This window comes from Myotis nattereri (genome assembly GCF_964212035.1).
Source record: "Myotis nattereri genome assembly, chromosome: 10".
NCBI classification, from domain to species: Eukaryota; Metazoa; Chordata; class Mammalia; order Chiroptera; family Vespertilionidae; genus Myotis; species Myotis nattereri.
This window is the reverse complement of record NC_138085.1, coordinates 66,653,848-66,663,467: the sequence shown is the minus strand read 5'-3', so window position 1 is coordinate 66,663,467 and position 9,620 is coordinate 66,653,848. Positions and strand designations below refer to the sequence as shown.

At 52.0% G+C, this 9,620-nt stretch overlaps 1 protein-coding gene across 1 annotated transcript in view; it reads left to right on the top strand.

The window, feature by feature from the left end:
• Positions 1–2,283: 2,283 nt before the first annotated feature.
• Positions 2,284–9,620, top strand: part of CRIM1 (cysteine rich transmembrane BMP regulator 1) — a 175,547-nt gene continuing 168,210 nt past the window's right edge. Inside the window, exon 1 of the mRNA XM_081100911.1 lies at positions 2,284–2,708. Coding sequence (XP_080957037.1) covers positions 2,375–2,708 — 334 coding nt within the window. The 5' untranslated portion in view covers positions 2,284–2,374. The remainder of the gene's footprint in view (positions 2,709–9,620) is intronic.

The following is a 9,620-nucleotide window of genomic DNA, read 5'->3' as shown; positions in this document are numbered from 1 at the left end:
TTCCACCGGTAACTTTGGCTTTTCCGTTCAGGATTAGAGTGGTTAAAGCAAAATATTTATAATAACTGTAAATTTGTTCCGCAAACAGAGGGTTTCAAAGGCAGCTCTGTTTCCTTTCTCCTGACACCGCCATGCTATTAACTTGGGTTCATTAGTCATGATTTTCAGGGCCCACTTGGCTGCCACCTTCCTGCAGTCAGACCGTTTTGGGTAAGAAAGTCCATCGGCCATTCCCACCTCACACCTGCCGCAGGACCTGATCGTTTTTTCCACACCGATCCAGGTCAGTTTTTGTGAATTCACTAATTTTATTGACTCTGGTGCGCATCCTGTGAACGAATGGTGGGCCACTACAGAGCTGGTCATTGTTGAGAGCCTTTTCTCACAGCCACAGAGGAGCTGGACACAATCTCCACAGGACACATTCTGCATCATTTCTGTTGTTTTAAAACTGGTTTATCATAAAAAATCTTAAGCATACGACTTACTTTTTAAGTTTATTTATTGATATGGGGGGGGGGGAGAGAGAGAGGCTTGTTGTTGCAGTTATTTCTGCATTCATTGGCTGATTCTTGTATGTGCCTTGACCAGGATGGAAACCGCAACCTGGCGTTATCAGGACGATGCTCTAACCAGCTGAGCTACTGGGCCAAGGCCATACGTCTTCTTTATTAATATATTCACAACAAATGAAAAAATGGAAACCTACCATTTTTGTCCACGAGCTTGGGAAAGAAACGGGCATTCTAAGATGACATTAACGATGCACGAGATATACGGGTCTAGTCATGTCAAGACGTGTGATAATCCAGTATTCCGCCTTACTCAGGGGAGGAACAGTCAGCTCTGTTACTTTCCATTCACCCCCTCCCATAATACAGCACCTCGGCGCAGAGCAGAGAGACCAAACATACAGACTGTGGACAGTTACAATCCAACCGAGCTACCGCAGCCCCCACAGCCCCCCTCCCCCGCGGAGTATTTACCCAGACCATTTTTAAAGCAGTTAGTTAATTCCCCAGCAGCTTCGCTGGAGGCGCCCCGAGCTGCCCGAGACTCCATTACATAGTATCTTTTACAAAGTCTATTCCCAGCTCGAGTGAAAGATGGATTCGCATCCACTTTACGAAGGCTCCATGCATGTACTTCCCTCTCCCGGGGTTCGATCCGGACGGCGCCCCAGCCCAGGCTGCAACAATCCCCTCGGCCCTGAGATTGTGGGGACCCCGTCGCTCTCCGAACTCCAAACCGGCCCCGGAGGTCTCGCCCTCGGGGCTCCCAGGAAGGCCCCGCTGCCGGCGGGCGCTCGGGACTTGCGACTCTCGCTGCTCACCCGGAGCGCCCCAAACCCCGGTCGCTGCTCACCCAGAGCGCCCCAAACCCCGGTCGCTGCTCACCCAGAGCGCCCCAAACCCCGGTCGCTGCTCACCCAGAGCGCCCCAAACCCCGGTCGCTGCTCACCCAGAGCGCCCCAAACCCCGAGCCGCGGCGCCCGCGGAAACAGGCGCGCAAAGGCTCGGCCTCAAGGCCGGCTCGATGCTCCGGGGCCTGGAGGAGGAGGAGGAGGAGGAGGAGGAGGAGGAGGAGAGGGAGGAGGGGGAGGAGGGGGAGGAGAGGGAGGAGGGGGAGGAGAAGGAGGCGTGCGAGGGAGGAAGGGCCCGGCCGCCCGGGCGGGAGGCAGGGGGAGGAGGAGGGGGCCGGCCGGCCGGGAGGGTGGCGGGGGCAGCCAATGAGCGGCGCGCGGCGCGGGGGGAGTGGGGGGGGCGAGGCCTGGGATGAGGTAGGATGGGGGAGGGCGCAGCCCGAGCGGCGGAGGCTCCAGCCATAAACAAGCGCCCGGAGGAGCCGCGCCGGAGTGAGTGGAGCGGGGCGCGCGCCGCGAGCACCGCCAACCTTCCGCTGCTGCTCCGCGCCCGCTCGGCGGCTCGGGAGGCGGGGACCCGCCCGGGGGCTGCGCCGCCGCCGCCGCTGCTGCCGCTGCCGCTAGCGCCGCGGGGCCGGCCGACGCGGAGGAGGAGGAGGAGGCGCCGCCAGCCCGGGCTGGAGCTGAGCGCCGCCGCCGCCAGAAGTTTGGGTTGAACCGGAGCTGCCGAGAGGAAACTTTTTTTCTTTTTTTCCCCTCCCTCCCGGGAGGAGGAGGAGGAGGGGAAGCCACCGCGGGCGCCAAGGCTAGCGGGCTCGGGGTCGGCGCGGCCCGCACGGGAGGCGGGGGCCTCGCCCCGCCAGAGGAGGCGCGCCCCGGAGACCCCCAGGGGGGCGGCGAGGACCGCGGGCGGCGGGTGCTGCGGCGGCGGCGCGTGTGCCCCACGCAGGGGAGGGCGCCCGCCCCGCTCCCGGCCCGGCTGCGAGGAGGAGGCGGCGGCGGCGCAGGAGGATGTACTTGGTGGCGGGGGGCAGGGGGCTGGCCGGCTGCGGGCACCTCCTGGTCTGGCTGCTGGGGCCGCTGCTGCTGCTGCTGGCGCGCTCCGGCACCCGCGCGCTGGTCTGCCTGCCCTGCGACGAGTCCAAGTGCGAGGAGCCCAGGAACTGCCCGGGGAGCATCGTGCAGGGCGTCTGCGGCTGCTGCTACATGTGCGCCCGCCAGAGGAACGAGAGCTGCGGCGGCGCCTACGGGCTCCACGGCGCCTGCGACCGGGGGCTGCGCTGTGTCATCCGCCCCCCGCTCAATGGCGACTCCATCACCGAATACGAAGTGGGCGTTTGTGAAGGTAGGGCCCTGCGCCACGGCCCTCTCCCACCTGGCCCGCGCCGTCGCTCGGCGCAGAACAAAGTTTGGCCGAGACTTTGCGGAGAGAGGACTCCGCGGGAGAAGGGGCGGCCCCCCCCCCCCGGCCCCGGAAGGGAGCCCCGCGCCCCTCGGTTCCCGCTCGCTGCCTCCCCCCGCGCTCGGCCTGCCGCGGCGAGGTTGGATTCCGGGGGTGGAGGCCGGCGAGCGGGTGGGAGGGGTCGCGCGCGGGTGGCCATTCGGGCTCGGGCTGCGCGCGGAGGTCCGGCCCTGCGCCCCGAGGTGGGGGTGCCGCGGGCAGGGGCACTGCGGGGGCTGTCGCGAGCCCCTCGGGGCGGCCGGCCCCCGTCGCCCTCCCCACGGGAGCGCCGCGTGGGACCGAGTGCGCACGCCGGTCGCGAGATCCTGTGGGCAGGGGAGACGTGTCTCCCTCTCCCTCCCTGCGACTCCCTGGTTATTTCCCTGCGCTCTTCCTTCACCCCCTTCCTCCTCCTCCGCATATAAATCAGTTTCAGCCCGGGCGCCTGGCAGCCCGGGGAAGTTACGTTCGGTGGTTACTCATTTATTTGCCTATTGAAAACGGCCGAAGGCTCTCTCTGCTGAATGGAGAGGGGGAAGGGGGCTCGCATCTGGGAGTGAAAAGTTGTTCCTCTTAGTGGCTGCTGTTGGAGATCAGTAGCTGCGTGTTTCCTAGCGCGTTGCCGGTTGCCTTCTTTTTGTTTGACAGCGAGGATTGTTCTCCACGGAGCCTTGCGCACGGCGTGTTGAGGCTGATGGAGGGAGAAGGAGAGGAGATGCGTGGCGCCTCCTCCCTTCCCCGGGAGGACCGCTGTAGGGAGGGTGTTGGCCTTAAACCCGGCCCGCTTGCCTCGGCCTCGCCTCGGGGTGCCTGGGCTGGGTTGGGGTCTAGACAGAGGCAGTGAGTTCTTTTTATGTGGCTGATGGGCAGGGCTCCTGAGCACCAGTGGGAAGTGGGAGCATTGCTCGGGCTGACGTTGGGGTGATGATGCTGCTCTGGGGCATCCTAGTGTCTGAGCAGAGGAGCTGCGAGGCGAGGGGGAGGGACAGGGGCCCTCTGCCCGGTCCCTTCCTTACTGCTCGCGGCCAGCACCTAGGAAAACAGGGAAAGAAGAAGGGTGGTTTTTTTTTGTTTTTTTTTGGAAGCAACGCACAATATGTGTTGGTTGTGTCGGGTACTAGAAAGAGGGTAGCAACCTTAGGGGTTTGATGGGTGTATTAAAAGGCTTCCATTCTGCGGTTTCCCTTAAATACACAGAGGTGCATATGTACTTATACGTGCTGTTTTTAGATTTTGGACAGGAAAATCCGGGAGGTCTCTCTGGTTTGGAGGCTAGTGGGCAGTGAGTGGAGGGAACACTTCTCAGAAGGGCCGGGTACCTGCCCTCTTAAGACCCTGGGTTAGAAGAGTTCATTTGCCCGAAATGCAAACGCCTCTCACCTGGTGTTAAGTCCCATTTTGTGTTTAGGTCTCTCTCATCAGGAAAAACTGCCAGGAGAGCAACTTCTGTTACAGTTTTATGTGTTTGACTTGGGTAACCCTCCATGACTTGGGCTGAAAGATGCATCTTTGAACCCTGCCACTTGGAGTGTACAGTGCACTTAAGCCAGCCCCCCATCAATCTGAAAAGAACAGGCAACGTGAACCGGGGTTAAATGCAGTGGAAACTGCTGTGCTCTGAGAAGGACTTTGGGAGGCTCTGAAGATGCTCACCCTTGTTTTGTTTCTTCGTGATATATTTCTGGTGGAGGAAATGTGGAGCCTAGGGAACAGTAATCAAGCGTTTTGGCAACAATAGCACGGTGTCAGAGTATATAGTTATTTTGGCAGTTGGCTGGTGAGCCTTTCATTCCTCTGAAATGATGCGATCCCTCATAGCGTCCTTTCTTCTGGTAACACCCCAAGCACTTGGTATGAGCCTTTAAAATCGTTGCTGCCATGATTATATTTGAATTCATGTCTCCTAGCATCACTTTTCTTTTAGCAGGCCTATTTTCAGCTACCAAAATTGTGTGCCCAGGGCACTTTATTTTAATTTTTTTAGAATTCTAAAAGCAGCAATTAAGTTACATTCTGAACCCATGAAACCAAAGTTAGAAGGACAGTGTTACCTGGCACGATATATGGTTGGATTTAAACAGGCATTTTCAAAAGTGTATCTACAATTTCCAGTATTTCACTTTACTACAAGATTTATGGAAAACATAGCTTAAGTGAGTAACCTTTTTTCTTTTTTAGAATTAGAGTCTTTACACATCAGTAATTATGTAGAAGGTGCTGACTTTCTCTTGTTTTTCTGTTACTTTGCAAGAAACTTCCCAATGGCCAGTGTTTCCCTCAGTTTCCGTTTTTATTCAGAGAGTCATGCACTGAAACACGATTATCATAACTAACATGAATAGGAATCGATATATTTTATTCATGTTGAAGTCTCTTTTGCTGCAATTTTTGCACTAAAATGACCCCTACTGGTTGTATCTGTTAATGAAAACTCTTGAAAAACTTCTTATTTAATTGGCTCCACTGAGAAAACATATTGCTTGGTATAGAAATATTATCATGACTAATCTACCTGCTTTGGTGACATAACTTAAATATAAATTGCATTGCTCTATTTGCCAACTTGCAGTAATTTTTGTGTTACCTCGCATACTGGTTTTGTGTGTGAGGGATTATATTGTTAACTGCAGTTCACAGAGTGAGTTAGATAAATCAGTGCAGAAATGGACCCCTTCCAACTTACGGCACAATGCCTTAGGTTGTTAAGGCACCCTGGTCCATCGTAGGCTCTCAGTAAGTGTGCACTGGATAAGCGACCTGTCCTCTCCACAGAAAGAAGACTGAGGAAAAAGTATTTTCTGAAAGGTTACATAATGTGAACAGTTGGGTCCGGTGGCTCACATGATACCGACACTCGAACTTTTGGGGGCATAATTTAGATTGCTATTGAGTATATCCTCATTAAGTTATTAATAAAAAAAGTTTTAGGATAATTGCATTTTAAAAATTGAGCCTAGAATCAGACACCTGTGGTTTTTTCTGCTTTCCCTCAGTCTAAAAAGTGAGTGCTGCCCCAGCTGGTTTGGCTCAGTGGTTTGGCATTGGCCTGCAGACTGAAGGGCCCTCCCTCCCTGGGTTTGGTTCCAGTCAAGGGCACATGCTCAGGTGGTGGCCGGACCCCAGTAAGGTGTGTGTGTGTGTGTGGGGGGGGGGGGGTGCAGGAGGCAGCCAATCAATGATTCTCTCTCATCATTGGTATTTCCTTCTCTCCCTTCCTCTCTGAAATCGATAAAAATATATAATAAATAAACAACGTGAGTGCTGGCCTTTGGGAAGACCCAACTCTTTCCTGTTTCCAGGCATTTGGTGGGTCTTCCTGTGCCCTTGGCAACATCCTGAGTGGCCTGGTTCTTGGCCGGGCTGCCTGCCTCCAGGTAAATGGCCTGGAAGCCAGAGGAACAGGTTTGGATTCTGAACTCTGGAGCAAGAAGACTGGACAGGAGAGCTCTTCGGGAGTTCCAAGAGAGTGTTGAAAAGGGACTGAAGGGGGATTTTCTAGGAAGAACGTTCTGATTGGACGGTGAGGATTACATGTTGAGATAAGGGGGTGAGGACGGGTTTTTTTCCTCCTAATGTGGAAGACTACGTATGCTTTGGTGTAAGGGATGGGGAGAGGTGCCAAAGAGAATCTTCTCTAAGTAACAAAGGGCAGATGGTGTCTTGCATTTGATGGTGTGTGGACAGAGTGAGGTGCCAGCTTGCTGAGTGGCTTTGCCCTGAGAACGTGGCTGTGTTAGATCCAGGTGATGGGTATCGCAGTTGAGCACCAACTTTCTTTCTAGTGGTTATGTCCTCTTTATGGAACTTCAGTGTTTTCACCACTCCTGTCTAAAAACTGCCTCCTTTCCTTGCCCAGGTACTTTAAACGTTCCTTCTGCCCACTTTCCGTAGGGCAGGGAGTACAAGAATCAAGGCTATGGTCTGGGTGCTTACAGCACAGCACAGACTGGTTTTCTGATACTGTTGCCATAATGTGTTTCTTTTTCTCCAAGTCTTCAGTGAGCATGAGCTTTGCCATGCCTGCGAGAAGCAAGCAGAGGGCCTATAAAAATACATTCATAGGGTATGGGAAGAGAAATGCAAGTAAACAAGGAAATAATTAGTTCCTCCCAAAAATAAATATTGACAGAACACGGAGAGACTATTCACTGCACATACACAAATGACAGGACTTTCTGACCTTCCCTTGGACTGTCAAGCTTGCGAAGTCCTCCTCACTGTTACTGAGGAGTCTGGTCACATAAAAACACTGGGCAAAGGAATTGCAGAGGATCAGAAAGGCAACACTGGCAAGTCTGGAGACATGTGCAGCCATGAACACATATTTAACAGTGACCAGGACGGTCTACAAGCAGTATGTTGGCAGTGCAGTTGCAAGCAGGTTAATTTATGAAGAAAACTGTTCTGAACAGTGCTTCATGACGGGCATTGTATCCAGGTGTAGGCGGTGTTTGGTGATGTGGTGCAGGTTTCTGTGTTTTGGGGGGATTGATTAACATGCAGTGATCTGCATGAACAAGGGGATAGCTTGCGGGGGAGAGGGGGGACACAAGGGGACAGGCATTATGAAGTTGGGGGAAATAGATAAAACAGATGACCCTGAGAAGGTAATGGAGTGGGAGGACTAAAGAATGACAAATGGGAGAAGGGAAAAATATTGAATTCATCTTAGGGCAGCTATGTCATCCTTTGAAGAATAATCCAAAACACATTCCAGACGTTAATTGTGAAATTCCTGAAAAATGTGGGTGTGTTTAACGTCTTTCAGGCTATGGCACTGACATGAGAGATGGCAGTGCTGCTGTGGCGTGTACATACCATCCGATAGGATGTGGGAAAGTGAGTGGAAGGTAAATGTGTTTGGTGAAGCAGGTTCCTGTGACGCTGTGTTCCATACAGCGCATGTAGCATCAGGATTTTGGAGGCGCCCTAATAAAGCTCCATTAATTATTTGAAGAAGAAACAGTGGACGAGTCAGGCATGCATGCATAACTAAAAGCCTTCCTTCTCAGAGACTGAATTCTCCAAAATTGAATTTTCAAACATCTGTCTTGTCTTTGCATGGAAAGCAGTCACTCATTCATTGATCATCTATTCTCCTAGGCCCTCTGCCGGGGCTGGGGAGCAACCGGAGAGCCTGGGGACCTCTCAGATGAGTTCCCCACTCTTGACACTCTTAATCAAGATGAAGAATTGGGCAGCAAGACCTTTAAAAAGTCTACATAATCATATAAGTTCGAGCCAAGTAGAAGTGATTCTGGGAGTCTGTATGTGATTAGTTGGTGAGTGAAAGATGTGGCCGAAATTTGTTCTAGGAATCACAGGATCTGGGAGGATCTTTTCAAGCCCTGGTAGCAAAGCGAAAAAGGAGCATTCAAATTCGAACTAAATTTAAAAGTAGGAGTAGGAGTTCTTTGGGGTGGGGGAGGGGACCCTCCCCATTCTTAGAGCCTGTGCAGTACAAAATAGTGTTTCCCAACATCTAAGAATGAGGCTGCATTCTTAACACTTTAGTAGCCGTGGCTCACAATGGCAAGTTGCCTTTGGAGAGCGATGTTCTCTTTGTTCTGGCTTGTTCCACTAGGCAGATGAGCGTGGGCAGTGAACTGAGAGGTGTCCCTTTATCAGCATCTGCCAGCTTCACCCACTCGCTGCTGCTTGTCCTGGCCAGTTAGCCTGGTCAAATCATGGAAAACCTCTGTGCTTAGACAGGTTTATGGACACAGGGTGGGGGTGAATATACTTACATTTAAGAAAGCTCTCAAGGTAAACACTAGTAAGTGTTCCTTTTGGGCCCACATGAAAAGAAATAAAATTTAAAATAGGTCCCTTTTTCACCTGTTACAAAATGAACAGTTTTCACTTCCTTACCTCCCTTCCCCCAACCCTGGCTAATTGCCAATGTGAAATGCTTGTATTAGAAATTTGGTTTCTGGGGTCAAATCTGCACTCCCTTTTTTCTGTGCATCTCAGTTTTCTGATCTGTGTAGTGGGTTAATAATAGTGAATAGCCGTACTGGTTTGGCTCAGTGGGTAGAGCGTCGGTCTGCAGACTCAAGGGTCCCAGGTTCGATTCCAGTCAAGGGCATGTACCTTGGTTGCGGGCACATCCCCAGTAGGGGGTGTGCAGGAGGCAACTGATCGATGTTACTCCCTCATCGATGTTTCTAACTCTGTATCCCTCTTCCTTCCTCTCTGTAAAAAATCAATAAAATATATTAAAAAAAATAATTGTGAATAAATCCCTCCCTACGAAGCACTTAGAAGAATGAACGGCGTGGAGTAAACAATAATGATGAAGCTGCTCTTCATGTAAGTAAAACAACTTGGTATGGGCTCATTTTCTTGTTCGGCTTCACCCTCCTCTACCTGAGTAATTGCTCATCAGTAAAGGCGTTTGAGTTCTTAGGAAGGGAGTGAATTATTATTGAGTTCACGTTCCCCCTCCCCCTTCCCCCAACACTGTAAGTGCATTGAGTTAACCAGCTTGTTTAAAGGCCTCTGAAGTTATTTGCGGCTTTCCCTCCTGTTGCCCATTTGTTACGCTTTGTCTAAATAGTTTCTACCAAGTTCGTATATTTTGGGTCAAAATAAAGAAGGAGGGATCTGTCATTTTCTTCATTAAGTTGTAGGAATTGTAAATGTATAACTATAACGATTTATCTGTGGGCTGGTACTTTATTTGGGAAAGGGGAGGGCACCTGAACTCTGCTATAATAATCAGTAATGTGTTTTCCTTCACATTATATTCTGGAGGATTTTGCTCCTAGCTCTCGGGGGGTGGCACTGATGGATACCACTGCCCCACTCCTCCTG